This window comes from Phragmites australis, chromosome 13 (genome assembly GCF_958298935.1).
Source record: "Phragmites australis chromosome 13, lpPhrAust1.1, whole genome shotgun sequence".
NCBI classification, from domain to species: domain Eukaryota; kingdom Viridiplantae; phylum Streptophyta; class Magnoliopsida; order Poales; family Poaceae; genus Phragmites; species Phragmites australis.
Window position 1 is genome coordinate 30,740,949 of NC_084933.1, and position 26,827 is coordinate 30,767,775.

At 43.2% G+C, this 26,827-nt stretch overlaps 2 protein-coding genes across 3 annotated transcripts; both read left to right on the forward strand.

Moving 5' to 3' along the window:
* The first annotated feature begins 318 nt into the window (after positions 1-318).
* On the forward strand, positions 319-3,964 carry LOC133888805 (protein DJ-1 homolog D-like). The gene is made up of 5 exons (XM_062329178.1): positions 319-528; positions 653-769; positions 2,118-2,558; positions 2,816-3,178; positions 3,522-3,964. The coding sequence occupies exons 1-5, from the start codon at positions 475-477 to the stop codon at positions 3,708-3,710; spliced, it is 1,164 nt and encodes a 387-aa protein (XP_062185162.1). The 5' UTR covers positions 319-474; the 3' UTR covers positions 3,711-3,964.
* A 13,196-nt stretch (positions 3,965-17,160) lies between these two features.
* LOC133888080 (polyamine oxidase 5-like) lies at positions 17,161-21,805 on the forward strand. Of its 2 annotated transcripts, XM_062328193.1 has the most exons (10): positions 17,161-17,757; positions 19,326-19,441; positions 19,532-19,620; positions 19,715-19,828; positions 19,919-20,006; positions 20,092-20,177; positions 20,256-20,358; positions 20,545-20,642; positions 20,762-21,191; positions 21,310-21,805. In XM_062328193.1, the coding sequence occupies exons 1-10, from the start codon at positions 17,724-17,726 to the stop codon at positions 21,628-21,630; spliced, it is 1,479 nt and encodes a 492-aa protein (XP_062184177.1). In that variant the 5' UTR covers positions 17,161-17,723; the 3' UTR covers positions 21,631-21,805. The 2 variants fall into 2 exon arrangements, with proteins under 2 accessions (XP_062184177.1, XP_062184178.1); XM_062328194.1 differs by lacking the exon at positions 17,161-17,757 and having other exon boundaries at positions 19,518-19,620.
* Positions 21,806-26,827: the final 5,022 nt, after the last annotated feature.

Sequence of the window (26,827 nt, forward strand, 5' to 3'; positions counted from 1 at the left end):
CGTCACTTTACGGAATTTTATGGAATTATAATGTGCTACGTCATTTTACATTTTGTATTCATATCATATTTGACACAAAACAATTTTAAATTTTTGTTTGTAATCATGTTGAGAGCTAAATAAGTGGGACTATCGCTATGCAATATATTATCTTTGTACAATATAATATTTTTAAATCACATTCTTTTTCTTTCTTTTCATACTTTCGTAATATTAGTGTTTACGTTTGAAACATGAATATCGTAGTAAAATATGGGCACCTTACTAGTCAAAAGAAAGAAAAAAAAAAGCAAGAGATACTAGAAACACATGAGAGCCAGGTGTTCTCCGGATGACTCCACTCTCCAGTGGCAGATAGAGCACTACTCCCCGCCGTCCCCGGAGACTTGTGAGGAAGCTTCTGGACTACGAGCTCGACGACACAAACCGAAGCGTCTCGCCTGTGCGGTCGCGAGTGTGTGACGGAGATCAGAGATGGCTGCGAAGAAGGTGCTCCTGCTCTGCGGCGACTACATGGAGGACTACGAGGTCTCTTTCCAATCGCTCCTCTTTTCTACTTCGCCTAGTGCTAAAATGAGCTGTACTTAGATCAAGAATCAGTCTTGGATTGGTGTATCCTGACACCAAATCGGTTCTTGAATTGATGGATTAGGTCATGGTCCCGTTCCAAGCGCTGCAAGCGTATGGGGTGGCTGTGGACGCCGTCTGCCCTGGCAAGAAGGCCGGCGACGTCTGCCGCACCGCCGTCCATCAGGGGACTGGCCACCAGGTACGTTGATCAATTTCCCCATCTTTTTTCCCGTGGTTCTGTTCGATTGGGTAGGGATTTATGTCGGTCTTGGTTCTAGTGAGATATTTTGGACGAAATAGAGTGGTGTAGAAGACATGTTCTGTGTTTATGTGATTGGCAGTAAAGAGTGGAAGCTTTCACAAACTAGATTGGACACTGTGTATGATTTGCCTACTCTTTAAGATTCTAAGTGCAAAGAAGTGCAGCAATTTTGTGATTGAACTGTATAGGCAACTAATGTTTCATTAGGTTCAAGATACGTGAAAAGAACACATTGTGACTTTTGAAAAGAGGCTACTTCTGCACTCTGCAGGCCGTTTCTAGGATGAACCACGTTGAGGATACACAGCTGCAGGGGACCTGCATTTTAAAAGTAGATGCAACAAGAGTTTAAAGGAACATGCCTGAAAAATAACAAATCTCTAGGAAAAATTGGTCTCTTAATTTTATCTGAAATTCTTCAAATATTTCTGTTAAACATAGGGGAGCTGCAAGAGAGTGGTGTAAATCTGCATCGATGTTTGTAAAAGCATTTATAACTTGTCCGGGTATTACTGATTTCCGCATACTGTTATTATGGAGGATTGCCACCTATTTGGTGGCCACACTGAAGACTTCACCACATATATGAATTATAATTGTTACAAATTAGTATATGATAAGAGATTTGGAGGGTTGCCTAGTAGATAGTTCATAGTTATCTGACTGATAACTATATATAAAACGCTAGAACAATTGCACACTGATCGTTGAGTACAACACTAGGGGACAGCACGTGCCTCTTGGCTGTCTTGACAATATATCCAGATCAGCTCAACCAACACCGGAAATCGCCATCACTACTGTCTTGAAGTGGTTGGGATTTGGATCATTTTCCTGGACACTTGATTAATCTGGAAAAACAAATATGCTTGAAAAAAAACAAACTCGATCAGCATGTTGCATTGATACATGTTTGCTCCCGAAGTGTTGCTTCTATACAATGTAATTGGCCTTGAGGGTCCTGCAGTATTGTTACACTGTTCTACCCTGCTTCTCTTGCTTACTCCCTCTGGCATATGGACTGAATCTTTTGATCTGGCTGAAATTCTCAGCTGTAAGAATGAGCTATGGTTTTGACTATATTGTTACACTGTTCTACCCTGCTTCTCTTGCTTACTCCCTCTGGCATATGGACTGAATTTTTTGATCTGGCTGAAATTCTCAGCTGTAAAAACGAGCTATGGTTTTGACTCGTTTTATCTGTTTGATGTTAGCTTACCTCTTTAGGTTGTATTCTTGCTCTGACAAGCCTGCGTTTATTCTATCTTGTGCATATGTCATGCAGACATATTCTGAGTCAAGAGGTCATAACTTCGCACTCAATGCTTCATTTGATGGGATTAGTGCAAATGGATATGATGGATTGGTAATTCCTGGAGGCCGTTCACCAGAATACCTTGCAATGGATGAAAAAGTGCTTGACTTAGTCAGAAAGTTCTCTGATGCTAAGAAGCCTGTTGCATCAGTTTGCCATGGACAGTTGATTTTGGCAGCAGCAGCAGTAGTCCAGAACCGTACCTGCACTGCGTATCCAGCTGTTAAACCAGTTTTGGTTGCTGCTGGTGCTAAGTGGGAAGAACCTGATACTATGGCCAAATGCACTGTTGATGGTAATCTCATCACTGCAGCGACATATGATTCTCATCCTGAATTCATCAGCCTGTTCGTCAAAGCACTTGGAGGCTCTGTGGCCGGCTCAAACAAGAAAATATTGTTCCTCTGTGGGGTAAGTATTGAGAAACTATGTTCTCTCACATAAGAATTCTTTGTACGTTCATGCATACCTTTTAGCTGTCTTTGTCCTAATATCTCACACGTTGCATATATGAGGTAATAACATATTCCTTCAATGTATAGGGTCTGAAGTCAAACAGGATTTCTCAGTCAATTTAATTCATATTCTCGATCTCTATTTCCTCAGTTTGTCACGAGTCATTACCACTTTGCTGAACATCTTTTTTTCCATATTTACATGCTTGATAGGACTATATGGAGGACTATGAGGTTATGGTCCCATTTCAGTCTCTTCAAGCTCTTGGTTGCCATGTAGATGCAGTTTGCCCTGACAAGGGTGCTGGGGATAAGTGCCCAACTGCCATTCATGACTTTGAAGGTGACCAAACTTACAGTGAGAAGCCTGGTCACGATTTTACTTTGACAGCATCGTTTCATAGTGTGGATGCTTCAAGCTATGATGCACTTGTAATTCCTGGCGGACGGGCTCCTGAGTATCTTGCACTGAATGATGAAGTCCTTAGCTTGGTGAAGGGTTTCATGGATAAAGGAAAGCCAATCGCATCGATCTGCCATGGCCAGCAGATTCTATCTGCTGCTGGAGTCCTCCAGGTACAACATGATATATACTCTATCGCTGTATGAGTGTATGTATTTATTTTGTTTTCTGTTGATAGATATATAATGTTGTCTGTAGCATTGATGTTTCTTTTGGTTTAGTTGTTTCCACTTTCTAACCTAGCAAATCTTTCTTCGAGCAAAAGAAGATTGCAATATTAGATCTTGGTAGGTTCTGACTTAGATAAATGATGTAAAATCTTTTGTGTTCTTCACCTGTTCACCACCACGTATTCGTATTGTCCTTAGCTTTGGGATCTGTCCAGTATTCTCACAGCATGACATACAGACTTTGATTGACGTATGCACTGATGCTTCCTCGTTGGGGGATGTGTAGGGGAAGAAATGCACGGCATACCCAGCTGTGAAGCTCAATGTGGTGCTGGGGGGCGCAACTTGGCTGGAGCCTAACCCGATCGACCGCTGCTTCACTGACGGCAATCTTGTGACAGGTGCGGCTTGGCCTGGGCACCCGGAGTTCGTCTCCCAGCTCATGGTTTTACTCGGCATCAAGGTTTCCTTCTGAAAGATGAGGGCTCCCATAGTTCCTATAGCTTTGGATTTCCAGACAGTCTATACCCACAGCACTTATGCATCTTATGTGCAGTAAGTTTCGGACTTAATTTTGGTACTGTGTTTTGCAATATTGAAATATGGCATCGTCTTATTGTCGTCGTTTGGGCTTGAAACAACAAAGGCTTCTACGTGTTGATCTGGTACGAGCAGCTGGATTTCGGTTGTTTCGCCAGTGAAATATATCCCTCAGTACTTGTGCTTTGATCGACTGAACTAGCAGAGTGTTTTTTTTTTTTTTACGGAACTGAACTAGTAGAGTTGTTTTTGTTCTCGTTAACTTCAAGTATTGCACTCTCGAAGTGGTCAATGTCAGAAGGATCTCATGGCGTCGGCGTGCAAGCGTATAGCCACCAAAACGGGATGTGTAGGGCTTTTCTTTTGTCGTGGCCTGGTTGTTTGTTTGTGATTTTGGACAGTGTATTGGTTTCACGTGTGTTGTAGCCCAAGCAGGGGCTGGTTTCTTTTGCCTTGTTTTTTCCCTTTCTTTCCGCTAATTGACGTCCTGCAGATGGATGGTAGAAATATGAATTAGATTGTGTGACCGATTGTCCAATTTTTTTTATTAACAAATCTCCTCTTTTCTCTAAACAATAGTTTGGTTAGGTTTAGCAATTTGTTGAATCAAGTCGCGTGAACATTCATCGCTAAGCTAATTGATGAAAACTCCCTGTTGTGGATTCTTTCCATCTTGACCTAGTTTTCTTTCCACTATTAATTGGTTTCTTTCTTCTATCTCACGGCCTGAGCTCCTCCCACCACCATCGGCCCACATGTGTTGAGCCGGTACAGGTGTTTTTTATTCTTTCTTCCTTTTCTTTCCTTTTTTTTATACCTTTGCTAGGCTTCTTTTTACGGAACATATAAGATGGTCGGTTGCATAAGGTGATCGGCTAGTTTTGGTCTGGTATTTGGTTTATTTTATTTTTTTTGGTTTTGGTAATATGTTTTTGTATTCTCTTTTCCGTGCACAATTTGTTTCGATATTTGAAATTTTTTAAAGACTCGCTAAATCAACATTGATCCAACATTTTTTCGATCACATTACCAAAAAGATGTTGATCAAATCTAACATTTTCTCACATCAGCTGAAGATGTTGGTCCAACATTTTTTTTCATGTTACCCAAAAGATGTCGATTCAACATTTTTTTCACGTCATCTAAAGATGATCCAACATTTTGCATGTCACCTGAAAAATCCAAATCTTTTCAAGTCGCCTAAAAATGTTGATCCAACATTTTGCATGTCATCTAAAAAGTCCACATTTTTGGACGCCACCCAAAAAATGTCAATCCAACATTTTTTAATGCATATGAAAGGTCTTTTCAACAACTCACATATAAAATGGTTAATCAGGTTTTGCAAATTGTCAGCTACCAGATCACGATCTTGTGAATTGTGCAGCGTGTAGTGTTCACCGAGCAGTGCCCCGCCACCAAACTTCTACCGGTGTGTGTGTTATGTTGTGCGTACACACACCTATAACAAAACGCACGTAGACATATTCACAACTCAGGTATGCATTTAGCCCTATAACTATAGATAATTTAGAATATCGTGTTCTTGGAGAGATTGATGGAGCCAATTTAGATTTTATAGATAACAAACTCTCGATTCCATAGAGGACAAAGGCTCTGTTTGGATCAGCTAGAACTAATAGTCAGCTGTTAAAATTAGCTCTAGCTGGTCCAAACAAATCAGCTAATAGGGTAGCTAACTATTAGCCAACTTCTCAGCTAATATTTATCTCATTAGCTGATCTAATCTAGCTAATTTCAGCTAATAGATGGTGAAATGATAGTATTGCTCTTCCACCTAACCCTATCTCTAACCATCTATTAGCTAATGGATCCAAACAGGTCCAGCTTACTATTAGCCAGCTAACAATTATCACTAGCTATTAGTCAGCTAACTATTAGTTTTAGCTCATCCAAACTATTAGTTTTAGCTATTAACGCGTGAGAGATAATGATTTTTATTTTTAGGAGCAAGTCCCGATGAGAAACGGCGTTGAGCCGAGGGCTCGAACGCGCGTGGGTATGGAACGAACCGTCGGTCTACCAGCCCGTTCTCTGCTACTCGAGTGTTTGTTGATGACAGCATCGTGCGTGGGCCGTGATAGCCCATTTGCTCGCCGGCCCTTATCGTTCGTGCCAGGTCCGCCACCATCCCATCCACGGAAAGGCCCAACTCGTCACTCCTCCCCACCCGTCTGCCGCGACCGTGAGTGAGGCCACCGGTTGTTTGGAGCAACAGCGCTCGCCCGCTAATTTCTTGGCGTTGGTCTTGCAACCGCGCACTCGTTTGATTTGGAGCCGGCGGTTCATTTTTCACACCCACACTGGCGAAAACGCTAACGGTTTAATGGGGTAGGCGTGGGCAAAAGCAAACAGGCTCCTCGTCCCCTGCCAGGATGCCACTACGCGCTCCGCGACAAGCACTTGGGCACCGAAGCTTACGTCCGTCTCCACTCCACTTGCCTGCCACGGCGGGCGGACCTCGGTTTCTTCTAGCGCTTGGAGCCTTGGACGGACGTGCGTGCGCGCCGCGGCTGGCTCCACCCCGGCGCAAGGAGTGGACGCGCAAGACCTCCACGGCTCGTCCATGCTATGATGCAGGCTGCTTTTCACTGGCACAGTGTTGTACATCACCGGCTAACACTACACTGCACAGCAAGCTGGCTGAGACAGTGTGCCGTGTGGGGGACTGCACGCTTGACACTGCTAGCTTGCCGCAAGTGCTGCCGTCGGCAACATGACAAGCACACAAACCAGTGCTTGTTTCGCGGAAAAAACTAAAGGTGATAGTAGCGGTTTAGCTCAAGCAATGTATCTGTGACTCTCCCCTGTCTTTCACCCCACGTATGCTCCTAAAAGCTTACAAAGCTTCCAGCTCGGATTCAACGAAAGCGCAGGAAGCTTCCCTGCAAAGAACCGACGCAATTAGTCCCGCAATGCGAACCAAGTGCGAGTCGGTCAGTGTTGGTTTAGGTCTATGGCAGCTAAAGTACACCACATGCAGATGCGGCCCCTATCCAATCGAAAAGGCATCACAGATTAGTGAGGTAAGCAGAGCAAGCACTGGGGCGGCAGCAGCAGCTAGTGCCGCGCCGCTTTCCGGTCATGACAATACCAGCAGCAACTTCTCGCCAAGCCATGATGAGATTGCCTAAATCCTAATCTTGTTCGGCTTTTTTTAGAAACACATGTACAACTTAAAGATGCACTACACATTTACATATAATTTACTAAAGATCAGAGATATAAAATTTAGAGATTAACAAAGTTACCATATACGTTTAGCTATCGATAAGTACATCGTCTATCGTTTAAGTAAAATTCTTAATTCTGATGGAAAAAGGTACGACCAGCTCCATCATCCATCCAAAAATCCAAGCTTTATCTTGATCCGTTTGCTTTTGCCTCCCCAGAAAAAGCTCAATGTCGCCTAGGTACGCAGTACAGATTAATGGCGCCGCCGAGCGCTTTTCATGGCTTTCCGTCGTGCCAAGCGGCACGTACGCGCGGTTCTTATCCGCCGTCTCACGCGACAATCCACGAACGAGACGCAGACCGATCCATCGCTTCTTTACCTAATGTCGTTCCGCGTTGCTAACATCCATTCGGAAACAAGTGGAATTTGTTAGGACGAGATGTTTAATTTAATTGGGGAAGAAGGTGAGGCTTGAAAGGATTACTACACGGCCAAAAAAAAAACTTACAACTTTTTGTAGCAACATCACCGACAAAATTATTGACGGCTATTAGGGATTACCGGAAGAGCAATTGGTTTCGATCAGACGCAGGGGGTTCTCCGTTCTCGTGTTACGATCTCTGATGCATATACAATTAGTATACACTTGTCCATGTTGTAATATACCTTCATTCCTTCGGTCACACTTGATATACTACACTTGTGAAATAAGAAACCAATCATCTAGCTACCTAGCGCCCTGATGAAGGTACACACATGCATCACAGATCAACGCGAGTGGGTCACTGCAACTAGCCACGATCAAGATAGTCCAGACGGATCTCCAATCAATCAGAGCATTCACGGACTTAAGCGACGAAAAATCTTATCATGCATTATTCAGATCCACCGGCCCTTGCATTATTGTTGTTGTAGTAGACATCACCTCGCAAACTAAGCTCGCCACCTAATCCATGAGTAGGATGGAACTCGGTAAGTAAAGCAAGCTTTTTAAAACTGTAATCAGAAGCTCGTCGGATAATTTATACTCAAACCAAACATATTGCGGGCTCATTGCTCCAAGAGATATTTTGATCCAGCAGTCGGTTCTGGGTTTTCAGGTTTTGGCCTGTTAAAGCCGCAAGTTAAACTGTCAAAAACGAAATTTACACAAACCCACATGATGAAATATATAACTAAATCGGCAATAGATAGGTAGGACTGGAAATAAAGCTCAAGCCTTGTGAGCTAGCTTAGGTTTAACTATGCTCGACTTAGCTCGGCTCGGCGGTCAAACGAGTCAAGCTTGAGCCATCTTCCCAACTTGACGGTCAAACGGGTCGAGCCCGAACTAGCTCGCGAGTGACTAGGTAGCTGACCTAGCGGCCCAGCCCAACATGCAAACACGCACACCGCCTCTACTCGTGACCTCACACCTCACTTCCTCAATCACACCTTAGTGCTCACTCGTCGCACAAACAGAGAGATACGCCTCTTGCCACCGTTTGTCGGCCCGCCGCCTCTCCACCCTCAGATCCCACCGCCTATTGCCTCTTCGCACTCAGATCTTGCCGCATCTCTATCTCTTCGCCCTTAGATCTCATCGCCTCTCCACCCACCTCTCCAAACTCTGAAGGAGCACGTGACTATGGCAGTGACGATTATGAGCCAGTGGGCATCGCATGGTTTCATAACAAACACTTGCAACAACACGGTCAAAATTAGAGCCGCTACCGCCGCCGGCCGTTGGGAGGAAGCAAGGGCTCCGGTTCTAGAAGAAGCCAACGAGGGGAGACGCATCGCCGTAGTGGGCGCGGAACATGCAGAGGAAGACGCGGGGTGCAGGGCAAAAGGAGGAAGATCTCCACGAGCATGTTCTCCGATAGCGACGCCATCTATTCCATCCAACGGCGGCTAATGGCGACGGCCATGGGGATTAGGGAATTGGGGCTATCCCTATAGCTTTGACGGCAAGGTAAGACGACAGCTACAGGTGTGATGCCTAAGATGAAATCCCTATGCGAAACAGCCTTGGCTCTCTAGCCAAGCTGAGCAGGCTCGAGCCCAGCGAGCTGAGCCAATATATCATCTTGACCACCTAACAGAGCCGAGCCGATGCTATTTCCACCCCTAAGATAAGATAGACAAGTGCCACTAAGCTCGTCGTCCCATATAATTTCTGTATCGTTGCTATCACAGCCTCAGCTAACAATTCAGAACTGGGCCAGATGAATATTCGCATTGCGCTGTCCGGTTTTAGTTCACAAATCTGCTGCGACTTCACACGTAAAGCGATTCCATTACCGGACCTTTCCCTTCAGGAAAAAGTGAAAGATCGGACAGCCGCTGGTAGACTTTTACGAAGCCAAAGGGTATTCTACTAGTACGATGTAGTAGTATCTAATCGGCAGAACAAAATCCCGGCTGCTCTCTGAAGAAGAAAAAAATTGTACAAATCACTGGGCACCATGCTGAAGTTTTGGGACAGGATCAGGCATACATTTTCCGGTAGTAAAGCCAGTTGTCAAAATGTTCACTGAACCATCAGTTTCCCCTGAAAAAAAGCACCATTTTTTGACCGGATGGATGGTGAAGCACTGCACAGCGTCTCGTCGACAGCAGGACACGATGCTCGCCGTGCCCGGGGCCTGAACCTTCCTTGAACTTGACTACTTGAGCGTTCAACAGGCAACAGCTAACCAGCAGGTCGCTGTAACTTCTGTCCGTGGTGGGCCCCATTGGCAGTGATATTTTGCAGCTTGATTGATGACGAGGCGGGAATCCAGGCCCCGGCCCCGGAAGCAACAGACAACAGATTCAGCTTCTGCTCGCCTTCCCTTATCATTGGCCCTTTCGTCGTCCTGGTCCAACACGGCCGAACATTTGGATCTCAATCTCATCACGGAATTGCCGTTGCCGCATTAGCAATTGAAAATTGTGTGCCTGGCCTTTCCAGAGAGCTCTCGAGCGGAGGCGACCGAGGCAACTTCGAGGCGAAAGGCGATCAGCCAGCCCCCTCGTCCCGATGGCCCACCGGCCTCGGTAGAGGAGGGTGGTCTGGTATCTCTGATGGTTGGTACTGTTAGTAGTTAGTTTACTTTTTTATTTAGTTGTTAGGTTAGTTTATAGTTTCTATTGGTGAATTTATTATAGGTTTATTGGTGCTTTCGCCCTTTTGTGATTTCTCCTCTGAGGAGGATTCGGAGAGGTTCTTTTGTGCTTTGACTTGTCGACTTGCTATATTGGTTTATGTGGTGTTATTGTCTCTACTTCCTCTTCTAGAGGAATATGTATCATACCCTATTTGACGGGGTCGTCCGATTCATTCAACGGTCTAATAGCGTTTCGCGCTGTTGATGGTGGCTAAAAAACTTGATTGGTCTTTTCTGGTCCTACCTCATCGGTGGCGGATGTATCGACGTCGGCTCCTCCGATCCAGCTTGGCAGCGGTAATCGGGGAAGCTGTGGGGTGTTGCGGATTGGGAACTGTGTGCGTATTGCTATGTAATTTTTAGGCTTTCAGTTGTACCTATAATGATCGGATAAAGTTGGCTCAGTTCTTAAAAAAAATAAAAATTGTGTTGTTGCTAATGGATGGCGATGATATTTCTTGGAAGTACAGTTCTACTTCTACGAGTCTACAGTATGAGAAGATTAATCAGCGTTTAATTAACATGAGCCACATAAGCAAGAATTGGCTTGGATGGTTATTGTAGTTGGTTGGACCGTCCAACAAAGACAATCACCTTAGGTTTGCTTTTTACGTGTCTCATCAAAGTGAAATTTTCTTTTAGTGGTAGATGACATATCTGTCGACAGTGAGACACATATGGTAACTCTGTTAATCTTCAAGCTCTGTACTTCTGATTTTCAATAGACGTTATGTAAGTGTGTGTGAACATGTGGTGATATAAGTATGTACATGTGTTTACGAATGGTACTTGTGTTTCTTAAAAAAATTATCATGAGCTACATTGACTATACATGTAATGTTGTGATTTCAGTATTCTTATTAAAATAGGAAATCAAAGTTGCACAACATCTAAAGCATATCAATTAAGAGCTTGTTGGTAAAACTCTTAGAGCTGATCATCTTTAGGTTTTTTTTTTTTTGAAATTGGAGTTGTGAATAGATTAAGGGTCTTTGCTTGAGGCATCTTGTTTTTATTTTAGACTGAAAATATATATTTAAATTATTTTATTTTATCAACTCTAAATTTTATATAGATCTCGGAGTTAAACTTTACCCAACAGAGTCTAACAAACACACAGAGAGGTTTGAGTATCGGCCTCTAATTTGCCTTTGTGTCATAGCTCTTATTTCTTGTTAGATGGCCAACTAATTTACCTTTGTGTCATAGCTCTTATTTCTTGTTAGATGGCCAACTTGATTGGCAACCTAGATGTTTGGTTTGAGGCCCTAAGATACCAAACCAAAATTTGGTCATGGCTATGTAATGTGGCTGCCATTTGATTAGAGGCCAAAATTTGGCCAGTCCCAAAATAATTTGGCTCGCCCACACATTTTGGGCTTCTTTGGTTCGAGTCCTGGCCAAAATTGATTGGCTGAGACTCTGTGTGTAACCTGCCTAGACTATGCTTGGTTGGAGGCCTAGAATGTATTGCAGTAGAAATGAAAGTAGAGACAGAAAATAGAGAGAATGAAACTTTAGTACTAATTTAATGAAACATTTATATATATCTATGATGAAGTGGTGTCATTAGAGAGATACGTCTCTCTTCAATGGACACAATGAAAGAGTATTAAATCTCTTAACCAAACGATATGTCCCTTTAGTAAAGATATCTTGTTGCTAATTGATCACTAACTGTAATCAAATTCTAACACTTCCCCTTAATCAATTATCCGTAATATAAACTTCTTGTTGAAAAACTCTTTTAAAATCCTGTGAGAAAATAGTATGTTGATATGCTATTAAAACTCTTTTAAAACCTAATTAGAAAGTGTAAGGAGAAAACGATATGATATATATTGGTTATTACTCCATTGAAGCTCATATGAGAAATATAAATAGGAAAACTCATTGGTGAGTTTAGAGAACAATAACTATGATTTATAGATCATATTAAAACCTCTGAAAACCTCTTAGAAAAATAGGAGAAATAATGGTGATATATTGTTAAAACTCTTTTAAAGTCCAGTGGAAAAATAAGGAGAAAATGGTACAACATATATTGATTATTGTCTCTTTGTAAACTCATATGAGAAAACCATTAAAAGGTAAAAACCCATAAACGAGTTTAGAGAACAATAAATATGTCTTTGATATCTCATTTAAAAACCCTGATGGGAAAAATAAGAGATATGACATATAATTTTATATAGATATTGTCTCATTAAAAATCTTATACGAGAAATCATATAGGAAAAACTTATAAAAGAAAAGAGTACAATATAATTATGCACAAGTTATTATTTAGGGATAAACTCTCGCTGAACCTTGCAAATCTTGGAGTCATTGCATACCAATTCTATAAATATTTGGAATGTAGAAGTTGGTAAGAACTTAGATAATAAATCACATGATTTAGTTTGTAAGATTTCTATCTCACTATTACGAGAATAAAAAATTTAAGAGCAATATGTTTGGTTGTATTGCTCCTTATGTAACATATTTGTATTTAAGCAATGCATGCAAAATTATTTTTATAGATAATAGTTGGTGATTCAATAGAACTAATATGAGAAATCAAGTTGAAATGTGCCTTGGTTTGCATGTGATGAGTCATTACTTTTCGTACTGAAAGATGCGTATGGATGCTTATCTTCTAAACTAAGAAAGTGCAATGTGGAAAGTAGTTGATTTCAACTATGAGATCCCTGTTACTCGCACTACTCAGATTCAAATCGAACAATATAAGATCAATAATAAGGCAAGTATGAGGCCCCGAAGGAACGCTGTCCCGGGAGGGCGACGCCGAAGTGCGGGGTAGCTAGCCACCTCAGGAAGAGACTACTGACAGAGGGTGGTGCAGCTAACCGCCACCATATCCGCTAGCTACGGGTGGTGTGGAAGTCGCTGGAGTGCAAACGGGCACCAACAGACCGGATCCACGCCAACCACTGTTGCTGCAGAGAAGAGAAGACGATGATGGTTGAGTTGATGACTCGACGTGTACCTATAGGTCGAGAAGTCGCCGTGGTTTTCATCCGTGATGTGCAGAGACCTTCGTGCCTCTTGGATTCGGTGTTGTGGCATGTTGCCGAGTGGAAATGGGCTTCTCGTTGTGTTCTGAGCGTCGCCTTTGTGCGATATGCCAATCCGCGTTGACGTCGATTGGCGTAGTTGTGATGTTGGGCGTTGTTCGTCCCTCCTCCGCGCTTCTTCGATGTGCTCTTCGGTGGTGTGGCCGATTAGCGATTTAGAGAGCAAAATGATTGATAATGTATTACAGTAGAAATGAAAGTAGAGATAGAAAGTAGAAATAATGAAACTATTGTATTGATTTAATAAAATATTTATACACACACATATATATGATGAAGGGGTGCTATTGGAGAGACATGTCTCTCTCCAATGGACATAATGAAAAACGATTGCTATAACTTGCCCGGGTGAGCTCTCACTCAATTTTTTATTCTCCCTCTTTGGTGAGCTCCGGCCGCCTTCTCCGCCTCCGATGAGCCCTTCTTCTGTAGCTCTGGCAGCGGAGATCCGCCCCGATCTACTCCCTTTCTGATGAGCTCCGGTGAGATCGAGAGGTTAGGTTTTCGAGGTTGAGGTTGGGGTTCGGGGTCCCTAGACTTAGAAAGAGGTGTTGAGGAGGGAAGCTGGCGGAGGATGCGGTTGGTGGGCGGTGCGGCAAGCCAGCCGGGGTGGTGAAGGACACTTGGTGGGGAGGGTCGGCGGTGGGGGCGTCAAAACAAGAGAGGTTAGCGAGGGAGCGGGCAGCGGAGGCGGATCCGGTGGTGGGGAGCCACCGGAGACGCGACAGGAGGGCGGGGCGGGGGTGAACGTGCCGTCGGCTGGTGAGATCGAGCGGAGCGGAGTCGAGTCAGAGGAGGAAGAAACAGTCGGCCGTTGATCGAACGGAGCGGATGTCCCAAAATTCGGGTGAGAGTTAAGCCAGAATTGCCTGGTGACAGCTAGACAGGGCCTAATAAAAAAGTGTTAAGTTTCTTAAACAAAGGACATATTCCTTTAATAAAAATACTTTATTACTAATTGATCAGTAACTATAATCAAATTCTAACATAATGTTTGACTGGAGGGAGCAGCTGGTTTGCCAGGGGCGGCGGCCGATTTGCTCGCCCGACCTGCCCAGGCAGCCAAAGCCCATGCTCCTGTGACGTGGCAATAACTGATAGGTCAAGCCAAAAGCATTTGTTGTTTGATACGCAATCATCGAATGATTATATTTTGTAAACCGTGATTCAATTTCTAATCCATTTGAACTCTTATATTCCTTAGAATTTAATCTACAAATTAAGATTCCTATATTTTAGTGCCAAAATTTTTATTAACATGTGGGATCCACATGTCACAATCACAAAATAAAATGGCGTTGTTTGTCTTTTGATATGGCTACAATTCAAACATATCTTACTTAACCAAAATTTGCCATGTCCAGATTTTAGTTGCGGCTAAATTTTCACTTGGCACACGGGAGACACAAACAGGCCAAAGAACGTTCTGGGGCCAAACCAATCTGATACGTAATTTGATGCTTGTGGGACCTACGGATTTTTGCACTTTGCACCATGGATGCAAATATCCTAGCTCGATCGAGAGATCGACATCCATCAATCAAGACGCAGGGATGACCACAAATTCACAAATCTTTTATGCGCGTGGACCTGCACGGCCTTCGCTTTTCAGCAGCTAGCAGTCAGAGAGAGAGAGAGAGAGAGAGAGAGAGAGATTTTCATTTTTTTTAATCCAGGGCTTAGTTATGATTTGGACAAGTGCACCCCTTATAAAGATGGTTTCCATTTTCTCTTCTCGAATATATAGCAGATCATTGCAATGTTTTCCAGGACAATCGATCGATATATACAGATCACCTAATTCTATTGAACGTAATCGTGCCATGTTATATTTGGTCACAAGCGTTCATATCTTAGGCCCCGTTTAGAAGGGATTTTTGAATTTTGTTTCTCATCAGAAATGGGAGAACGACCCTTGCCAAATGATGTGTTGAGCGAATATTTTAGATCAGAAGCGGGAGAAACATTTTTTCTATTTTTACATTAGGATAAAGAAACGGCTAAAAGTGCGTGGTTTCTCATAAGCATCAACTCACTTCTCTCACATACACTCAAAAATACCATACTAACCAAACAATTGCACAAAGTGCCTCTCGCTCACCGAAGAATATTTTCAGGGGAAATAGAATCAGAAAATACAATTAGAAAATCCGAAACTCTACCAAACCAGACCTAGATCAAGGCATGCTATAACCACTAACCACCACTCCTTGTCGAGACAAAAAGCCAAAAATTTCTTATTCATATACGTGTATAATTTCCAAACTATTTCAAAGCTAGGCCGATAGAGTTTGGAAGCAAAAAGGCAGCAGCCGGCGTCAATGGAAGAATCAACAAACATGCATTACAATGGAAGTAACATTCCACGGCTGAATGAATGAATGATGGATTGGATACACACGTAACGTAGATGGTCACCAGCTGAACTTTCTCCTAAGAAAAGGCCAATCCTTTCGGAATATACCAGCTATACACTTTGCCAAGAAAAAGCACATTGGAATATACCCTTGATTTAGATGGTCACCTACTAACCTGCATTGTCTGCTCTGTGTAACTACTTGTGTATGGAGTGGTCCATGCATGTACCTACTCCTCTCTGGCCTTTCCGGGTCTTTTGGCAATTCAGATGGTCATCCGTCCTTTCCTTCCCAGCTAAAACTCTCGGTTTTTTGCATTATTGCATGGGCTTAAAAATGCAATCGAGATGGACATTGGTAACATTGTTGTTGAGGTGAATACATTGAAGGTAAAATATATGGTGCTTTCTTCAGCTATTGATCGATCATCGGCTAGAGGCATTGTAACTGAAGTCACGAGTCTGTTGCATATGCATTTTATTAGCGCTTGTGTTCAGTATAATTCTCGAGAATGTAATAGGATGGTGTATGCTTTAGCAGCGCTAGGTAGCGTGTGTCATGTGAAAACTAAACTCGTATTGACCAATATATAGAAGTATATTTAGGTTTTAGTTGCTAGCGATTTTATCTGCACCTTTGATTTAATGAAATAACCATTAAAAAACTCTTGTTTTTCTGGGCGCAGCCGGACACACTTGTTTTGCCCATGCAAAGAAGGTGATCAGTTGGATAACCGACTTCCTTTACTGCACTCCGAGCATTGGACACTCGTTGTTGCCTACAGTATATCAGTTGGCTTGAGATTGGTAACTCATGACCCATTCATATGTAGTTCGAGTGCATGTCGTTGATGCATACGATTCTCTCGTGCTGCTGATGACGAAATTTGAGTCTATCCGTTTCAGAGTGAGCCAGCAAAATGGCCGTGCTGACGAGGAGGTAGGTTCCAAGAAGCTCAAGGTTCCGTAGCCCCAAAGTTAGTCGTCGAGATCCACAAGACCGCGCAGATGAAGTCGCCAGCTTCCACTTCATAAACGCTAGCGGACGTCACTGTAGTCTGTCCTAACCAGAACACGACTACAGAGACAACCAAAGGCACTGCAATACACGCTGACATGCATCGAGAATTCGAACCTCGGCTACTGATGGAAAACAAATACTCCGTCCGTCATAAATACATATAGTTCTATATAAGACACGATTTCTAATATATAATTTTAATAAAAATATTATTATAAAATTCATTAAATATGTGATATTACGAAGATATTTTTAAGATAAATCTATACGTATGATTTTAAAATATTTAAACTAAATATTTTAAAAATTATATTAGTCAAAGTTTTAAAAGTTTAAGTAAATCTTATCAAAACGACATATACAGGTCGATTGCTTTCACAAACACTCATCATATTCGATCCCAATTGCATCCGTAAATCGCAGCAGATTTCGCACAGCCACGAATTCTGCATCCCCCATCGGCTCAATATGGACCGCCTGGGAAACGTTCCCGTGGATCAATGGTGGCGCGCGCCCAAGCCGTCTGAGATAAACTCGTCGTGGATTGATCATCGCAAGAGCAACCGCCCACCCACCACTCAGCTCCGCCCGCTCCGCCCGAGCAAGGCCCCAGCACGCAAAACGACCGAACCTACCTATAAAGCCACGCCACCCTCGCGTCGCACCGCACAACCGGGCAAGGCAGAGCCGTGGCAACCAACTACTCCGTACTAGACAATTCCCCCAGCCTGCCTCTCTCTCTGTCTCTGTGTCCCTCTCCCTCTCTTCTCTCTCCACCGCTCGGCTCGCGCGCGGCGGGCGGCGTGGCTCCGCGGGCGGGAAGCGCCGGTTTGGGGACGTCGGCGGCGGCGGGGGGTATCGCCGGCGACGAGCTGTTTTGGGTATGATAGGGGTTATTCATGCGGCGCCGACCACAAGCGTCCCCTGCGGATTCATGGACGGCCTCCTCATCTTCGTCTTCTACCTCTCGCTTCCTATACGTGGCGGCCGTAACCACGCGTTAATTGCCTCCTCATCTAATTGTTAGCCGCCGCCGGCCCGGTCGGTCGGTTGATCTCGCTCGCCACACTCACTCTGCGCTCCGATTTCTCCGATTCGAGCCTTCCCGTCGTCGTCGCCATCGGACGCACTTCGGATCGGGTCAGGTTCATTTCGTCGCTTCAGAGGATGGACCAGCCGGCTAATAGCTTCGCCGCCGGAGGTGCGTGCTCGATCAAATCACTTCCTTTTTTGTTCCCTTTCTTTCTCAAATGCTCCTAGTTTTGTTCATGTGCGATTGTGCGGTTTGATTTGGTTGGTACTACATTAGGATCGAAGATTCAAATCTGCTGCGTACTTTCAAATTGGTTCCAGTGGAATGCAGGAGTAAGAAATCCTAGTTGTAATAAGCTTCTCCAACAGTCTAGCTTTTGCACACAACCCAGGTAACGTGGGTCCCACCTGTTAGCCGAAAAGAGAAAGGAAAGAAAGAGAGAGGAGATGTACGTGCTAGGCCCACCAAGGATCGGTGTGCATGCTAGACCTAGCTCTTTACTGAAGATGCTCCTCTCTCTCTCCCTCTCCCTCCCTCCTCACATGGGAAGAAAAGCTGATGTGGATCTTTGTAGCTAGAAGTTGTGGCACTGTTGTAGATTTTTTCTGCTATCTCAAGTAGATACTCTAATAATTCGTTTTTTATAATATCATTACATTATCTATTAACGCAATCTCCAGCAACTACTCTATTTCTTACATTTCATTATTTTTTATCTCTATTCGAATCCGCAGTCATCTTATGTGAACAGTGATACGGGCAAGAGAGAATCATCAAATATGGAGTTCTTTTTTCTTTCTCCACAACATTGTAGCAGTCAAAAACAGACTCCGTTGGAGCTCTTTTGCGGGCCACACGGAGTACATGTCCGACGTGGATGCCGGTCCTGGGTCGGATACCGACTCCACTAGAGTTGGCCTAAGTGGCTTCTCCGATGCTAAAAGGGCAAAATGATACTAGCAGAAAAACTATGACTTTAATTCACTTAATACTGGTATATACTGGTATGGGACCCTCTGTTATGTCTAGGGAACATGGATTAATTATGGAAAAGGAGGTTCTTGAATTTGATTGATCAGCCGAATTATTTTGATAACCAACCATGAATCATTGTAGTAGATACCAAAAAGTCTTTTTCGATCAGCAATAATCTAAAATGTCGAATATTGCGAGCATTCCCTAGAAAAAGAGAATATTTCTAGCAGGGGATGATGATGGAAATTGGCAAGTGAAAGGGATGTAGGACTAAGTTCCAAACTAGAGACCACTAAATTGTCAAAGAAAAGAAATGGACTTCTGCGCTTCGAGCAAGAAAATTTGAGTAGCAGCATGATGTCAACTTGCTTCCTTGTAGAATATGCTGCTCCATTGACCACTCATGTTTATCTAATTCCAACATTACACCTTTTGCCACTAATCAACTAGAAAGAATAACTTCTTCCTGATGTATATTCCTAAGATTATCCTGACCCAGAAGACAAGGCAATCCCCTTCAGCTAGCCACTGCATGCCTAGACAGCAAACCTTTTCCAGCTGGAAATTTGACAATCGACTGGTCAGTAAAAAAAATAGAGATAATTGACCTGAAATAGCATTTGCTGTGTGCTTATTCAGGTAGGTGGTTGAAAAAATATGTGATAATATTACAGTGTTAATGCCTTAGCGGTTTTAAGATGTTAAATTTTTATACAGTTGATGATTCTCGTGCACTGAATACCTTTTATGTTTACTACCAGGTCTGTTTCTTCATCACATTGATAGGCAAAACTCTTCTCCCCCTTCTGTAATTGTAATTGGGGGAGGGATTTCAGGCATTGCAGCCGCACGTGCTTTGTCTAATTCTTCAATTAAGGTAAATTTCTAGTTTACAGTCCAAAAGCAGGTCACGCTATTAGATGCTTATGTGCCCCCTTTTTACTTACATACAGTTAGACAACTACAGGTCATGCTCTTAGAGTCGAGGAACCGACTTGGTGGCCGTGTGCACACCGACTATTCTTTTGGTTGCCCAATTGACATGGGAGCATCTTGGTTAGATGCATCTCAGAGCTAGTGTTTAGTTCTTTTATCCACCTTGTTTTGAGTTTGATGCAGTGTAACCTTATGCTTTGATTTTGTGATTCAGGTTGCATGGTGTATGCAATGAGAATTCTTTGGCGCCATTGATTAGGCTGCTTGGGCTTAGGTTATATCGCACAAGTGGTGATAACTCTGTGCTGTATGACCATGATTTTGCGAGGTATAGATAATCTATAATGGGTAGTGCGTGTGGTCTCTCTTAACTTGATCGACTTTCCTTCTCTTACAAATTCTTTTTTTTTAAATTCAGTTATGCTCTATTTGATAAGCATGGTCGGCAAGTTCCCCAGGAGATCGTTATCAAAGTTGGGGAAACATTTGAGAAAATTCTTAAGGAGGTACTACAGTCCTTTGCACTTAATACATTATCTGTTCAATGCTTTTGTGAAACCACGATAATATTATTTCTTGTTAATACTGCAGACGGTGAAAGTAAGAGATGAAAATGCAGATGACATGCCTCTTATTCAAGCCATTTCAATTGTCCTCGACAGGAATCCACATCTGAAGTAAGTGGAATTTAGGATTCTCCTAATTAGTTATGGTGATGTGTTCAGATGTTTGATGATGTCCACTTACATCCGCAGGCTGGAAGGCTTGCAATACGAAGTGCTGCAGTGGTGCATATGTAGACTGGAGGCATGGTTTGCTACAGACACGGACAGCATATCTCTGAAAAATTGGGATCAGGTATGCAATGGAGAACTTTCAAATATCTGTCTGCCCATGTTAAAAATGATTTATTCTGTAACCAGAATCTTTTCAAGGATCAATTGCTTTGCCAAACCATACTTCTCAAATCACCACTGCATCCTGACATGCACCACACAAGCACACACTTACATAGCAAGTATATTGAGCTTCGCAAATTTGCAGGAACATGTTCTTACTGGTGGACATGGTCTTATGGTGAATGGCTATGATCCTGTCATCAAAGCTCTTGCTCGAGATCTTGATATTCACCTCAACCACAGGTATGCAGAAGAACTCACAGTTGTCCAATGATTTATATTTTACATTAGTACATTGATTAGCTATTTCTGATGTATGGCCCCAAATTGTTAAGCTATTATCTCTTCTTTTTGTTGCTCAGAGTCACAAAAATCATCCAGCGTTATAATAAAGTTATTGTATGTGTGGAAGATGGGGCAAGTTTTGTTGCAGATGCTGCTATAATAACTGTCCCCCTTGGCGTGCTTAAGGCAAATATCATCAAATTTGAACCTGAGCTACCAGAATGGAAACTTTCAGCAATCTCTGATCTTGGTGTTGGCATCGAGAACAAGATAGCTCTCAAGTTCAACACTGTATTTTGGCCAAATGTAGAAGTACTAGGTAGGATTGCCCCAACATCAAATGCCTGTGGTTACTTTCTCAACCTTCACAAAGCCACAGGAAATCCAGTCCTTGTATGCATGGTAGCCGGAAGATTTGCTAATGAATTTGAGAAACTATCAGATGAGGAATCTGTGAACTTTGTCATGTCTCAGCTCAAGAAAATGCTGCCAGAGGCAACTGAACCGGTAAAGTATTGATGTTTGTTTTTCCATATTCTCTACAGTGAAGGCAATGAAAATTTCTTAGCTTTCAGTCTCTGCACAATGGCTTGTAGCTCCTAACACTTGTGCTGCACCTGTCCAGGTTCAGTATTTGGTTTCACGGTGGGGCAGTGACCCAAATTCACTCGGTTCCTACTCATGCGACTTGGTAGGGAAACCAACTGACCTGTATGAAAGATTCTGTGCTCCGGTGGGCAACCTGTTTTTCGCTGGGGAGGCCGCCTGCATCGATCACTCTGGGTCTGTGCATGGAGCTTATTCGTCAGGCATTGCTGCTGCAGAGGACTGCCGAAGGCGTCTATCGACGCAGCTAGGTATCTCCGACCTGTTCCAGGTCAGGAAGATTGTTATGAGGGAGGAGATGACTGAAGTCATGGTTCCCTTCCAGATATCCAGGCTATAAGAGAAGAACGAACTTATCTATTTAAGCACCGTACTTATCTATTTAAGCACCGTATTATCCTGCAGCAGAGAAGGTTAACAATGTTGCTGCTTCGCAGGACTGCGTTCAAAACTGTTTATTTCGCAGTTTGATGTTTGATGTAACATAAAATAATATAGACCACCTTGTTAGAATTCTTGCTGTTGTTCGTCGTGACTGTGCCCTTCTATTCAGTTTATTTGTTTTTTTTTTCCGAACACGTAGGAGGGTTGTGTATCATTGTATTACGAAGAAAAATGATCTGATTTATAAGGAAAATCGGATCAAAAACTTTAATAAGCACAACGATATAACCCACAGAGCTCAGCTCATACGCAAGACAAAGAAAGAAAAAAAGAAACCTCCCTAACAACTGGACGACAAAGATGTGGCAATATACAACCTGTTGTACACACAAAGAAGCTCCAACTAGCACACCTAATCGACCAAACGCGCACCCACACCAGGCAACACCACACAACAAGCAACCGTACCTAGCTAGCACCTTGAACAAAACAGACCAACAACTCAACAGGCAGAGCTTTGCTCACACACCTGACCACCAAATCCTAAAATAGAGTCCTGGGACGTCAGAGCACAGCCACAGACGCGAAGCACCAAAAGGTAATGGGAAGTCTAGCCGAACAGGAGAACGAAGGGGTCAAACCATAACAAAGGGGTGCGCCCTACAAGTAGTGCTGCCAGATGTAAAAACAGAACATTGAGGGATTCTCCGAAACGATGCATTCAGGAAGGAAGCAACAAAGGAACCGCCGTCGCTCGCCCGGCAAGCCGAACAGGGTTTTCACCTGAAGAAATCCCAGGGGAAGCTTCGTCACGGTGTCTCCAGGAAGGTAATGACGTCCGCAGGTATCACCGTCATTGGCAATGGCATAGAGCTAGTAAGAGCTTTCATCTATAATTCCCCCTACCATGGTACAACCCAATGAACTCAGAGGCTTGGTCGACCATCCCATACACATGCAAGAGAAGCACTCAGCACGCAGCACGAGGCCCGAGCAACGCCTCCGCAAGTGAGAGTCAGTCGAGGGCAAAACCCCAGCCCACAACATCGCACAGCAAGACCGCCCGACAGCACCAATGTCGTCTTCAACAACGGTTGCCGCTGCAAGGCGCTCCATGGGCCACTGACGTCACGTCCGAGGGCGTCGGCCGCAGTCACCAGCCAAAAGGAGAGTAGGCCAGCCTATAGTCGACTGGCCCTAGCACGCTGCGGCATGGCCAGTCAGAGGCCCGACCGGGACCAACAGTAGCCCGACCGCAAGCAGAGCCAGGCGGCGCATCGTGCCACCATGCAGATCCAGCAGGGAACAATAGATCCGATGAACAATGGCGCAGATCCGGTCGGAGCAAGCAATCACGTGACGGAGCTGGCCGGAGGAAGTGCGACACAACTGAAGGAGGCACTAACACCGCATCACACTGCCAGGAACCGAAAAGCTATGCAGAGCCTGCATGCCCAAGAGGCGAGCATCCACACGGATCCGACCGGGGAAGAGTAGATCCGACAAGCAGCTGCACAAATCCGGCCGGAGCAGCAACCAAACTGGTTGTACGGCTCAGGGCGAGTGCGGCTAACAACAGGGGGAGGGGGGGAGAGGAAAAGAGCGGGGAACGGAGGGAGAGAGGGGGGTGGCCGCCACCACCGTCACCGTTTAGCCATGGCAACGGCGGCCCTGGCTGATGCATGGGGGGGGGGGGCTAGAGGCGGCGACAAAGGGAACTCCGAGTTGCCCTCAGTAGAGAGACGACTCGGGTTCGCAAGATGAGCCCCCCCCCCCCCCCCACCGGCTGCAAATCAGTTCATTTGTTAATGCTAGGTTTGAAACGCTTGTGTTACCTTCCTCTCGTTTTGAATTTTATTGAAGAACTGATAATTGTATGGAAGATTAATGTGGAGTTCTGTATGCCTGTTTCTTACTGAATTATCTGGGCAAAGGGAGCTTAAAAGATCGAACTGCTCCAAATCATGCCACGACTGGAATTGCTGAGAAATAATGTGCAAGTAGCAAAAGAGTCTCCATGAGATATCTCCTCTCTCTCTCTCTCTCTTTTTTTTCTGGAAACTTGATAGCTCCTTCAGAACTAAGTTAGAATAAACCTATCCAATTGTAATGCCAAATCACTCTTGCAGCAGATCAGTTGCAGACCAACTGTCACAAGTGTTGATATGGAGCCATGCTCCTCTTCCGACATGAATATCCTATTGAAAACATGTACCCCCTCCATGCTCCGTTTTTTTTTAATAAGGCATAACAGGATTTAAAAAGGTCAAGCTCGTAAATTTTTATCAACAATTAGTCAAACTATATGTATATTTAATGTGTAAAAGATGTATCAATATATTCATATTTAACATGTCTTCTAATATAATAATTTTTTTTAGCAACTGATCATATATCTGGTAAGAGAAATTAATGGTCCAGTAACATTTTAAAGACGTTTTCAAATACTAATATGCCATAAAAAAAGAGTAAGTTGCAATATCCAAATGAGCATATCGGGAATAGTTCCACGATCGAGTGAACCAAATCAAAAGCATCCACTCCACTGTTACATCTCCCGCTACAACTTGCAATTCCAATTCCAATTCCATTCCGCAGCAGCAGCATCACACAAATCGTCAAATTAACCACACTAAGTAAGCCCACGTGAGCCCTGACAGCAATTTTCCAGCCCCGTAAATTTGTCACGGCAGAAAAGAAAAAGGCGGGCAAAAATCTAAAATTAAACAATATAAATAAGTGTATTTATCAAAATAGACAATATATTTTCGTATTTACAAATTTAGCATCCGTATTCGGCGTATCATTTTCCAGAAATAGATTTTCAGTACATCGTACGCCGAAAAACTCATATTCGACACACCGTGTGGTGAATACGGGCTAATACGGCACTGTAGCCCGTATTCGGCACACCGTGTGCCGAATATCAACCGTATTCGCCACACGGTGTGCCAAATACGGTTGATATTCGGCACACGGTGTGCCAAATATGATCGGGTTGGTATATATTGTCTATTTCATGTGCCGAAGTGCTGAATATGGTTGATATTTGGCACATTGTGTGTCGAATATGACATTCGGTGTGCCATATTCCTTGATAAACATCACAATCGAGATAAGTTTATTAATTTGAATGATGCTTACTGTGCGTGATCGATCTATTGATGGTGTTTTTCCCTTTGTTGAAGATTGCCTGGTGGTGGTCGACGAGAATGATTACTTTCTGGATAGCGCCTCTGCCTGCATTGAAGAGGTCGGCCGTTGTCGTTGTTCGTGCGGTTGTAGCCGAGGAACAAGCATTCCAGTACCTTCTGTAGTTGATCTCACGTCGGTCTTCTATGTTCATCCTTTGTAGCGCAGTGGCCATACGGATAATGTATGGCACTTTAATGTTTCTGGGAGAGGCCTTCATGCCTCTCTTTTCTTGATTGTTGTGGCCAATCAGTGGCAGAACTCATGTTCTTCGTTTTTGTTCAGAGGCCTTCGTATCTCTGGTTAATATGGTTTCTCCTAGCCGCTCAGTGTAGAAACTAGTGTGGCTGAAAACGTAATACGAGTAGAAAGTAGAACATAGTAGTGTGGAAAGAAATAAACTCTTATATTCATTGATGAGATTGTTTATAATATATAGGTGATAAATTGATGTTTTTCATCAACATGCACCTGTTCATATGGATAACTGCTTAAAGCAGTTAATCATCTAATTACAGAATAATTAAGCATTATTATTTATTACAATAGACCTACTATAATGCCTGCAAGTATGTACGATCTATGTATGCATATGAAGTGGCATGCCGAGGAGTAGACCTAGGGTTTAGCATAACAGAAGATCGTAGATGAACAGAGAATCGATATTCGCAAAAGGAGACGTCAAATTGTAAACAGTTGAGGGAGATGCCATCGCCGATGTGTTGCCATGTTGGACAGTTGCGCTTGTCACGGATAAGATTGTTAAAATTGCAAATTATGAATCGGATCGGAAGAATTTTATGATCATAACTATTACAATCATAAAATTGTAGACTCTACTAACAAGGATTGTAAAATTTGTCTGATTCTATTTAGATGTAAAATCGTAGAATCAGGTGATGAATCAAGATTCTGACAACCATGGTTGCGAGACTAATGGACCTTGGCTGGTGCTTCATCCCTTCAGTGCCAACATAGCTTCTCCCTATTTAGGTGGGTTTAGACCTACTTTTTTTTTTTGAGAGAGAGAGAGCCACTTAACAATTAAAACCTTAAAAGTCTAAGCCAAACTAGGAAGATTGGAATTGAATTTTCCTGCAAACATGACACACTGAACGGACTTGTGTTATCACGACGTGTTTGGTATAACTTCACTCCAAATTTTTCAGCTCACTTTAGAAATCCATGATAGAGCAGATCAGCTATAGACCTGTAACTGACAGTGAAGAAGTTTAGTTAGTAGAGTGGCTCCATATCCAGTAACGGAGAGGTTTTTGAAGGAATTATCAATTGTACTCTTGAGGTGTTACATGTACATTGTTTTTTATATATAAGGACGTGTAATTAGAAGAACCTTAAAACAAATGACTACCAATGTTTGTCCAGTTTCCGTATGTTTAACAATGAGGATGTTACTATCGGATCCGGGATGCTTGCTATGAACGTCAACCATGAGAACATGCAAGCACTTTGTGAACCTGGTTGCACGGAGTCCTCAATTGCAGTTTGGGATGTTTCAAAATGCTCAGGCTATTTCCTTTCTTAATTCTTATGTTAACGTGAGTTTAATTAGCAAAATATGGATTTCTACATTCATACATTTTCATAACCCCGTGCAAGCACTTGGCCAACATGTATATTTTCACATTGTCATTATCTTTATCAACGTAAACATGATGAAGGCCAAAGATTAGTAAGCATTCATGACATATTATGCAGAAGGGTTACTTGTACAAGCCTGGCACATCTCAATGCACTTTTGATGTGTCCTATTTCTCCATGGTGCATATTTACAAGCTCTCCAGACCAATCGACGGCAGTGACAAATGACTTTGTAAAATGAAAAAAAAAACGTTGGCGCATCAAAGTGGCTGAACTTTGGCCGCAAAGAAAAGGATCGGAGGAGATTTCATTTGTTAGGAAATACATCAATTAGTTTCCTTTTCAGTTGGGAGATTTGT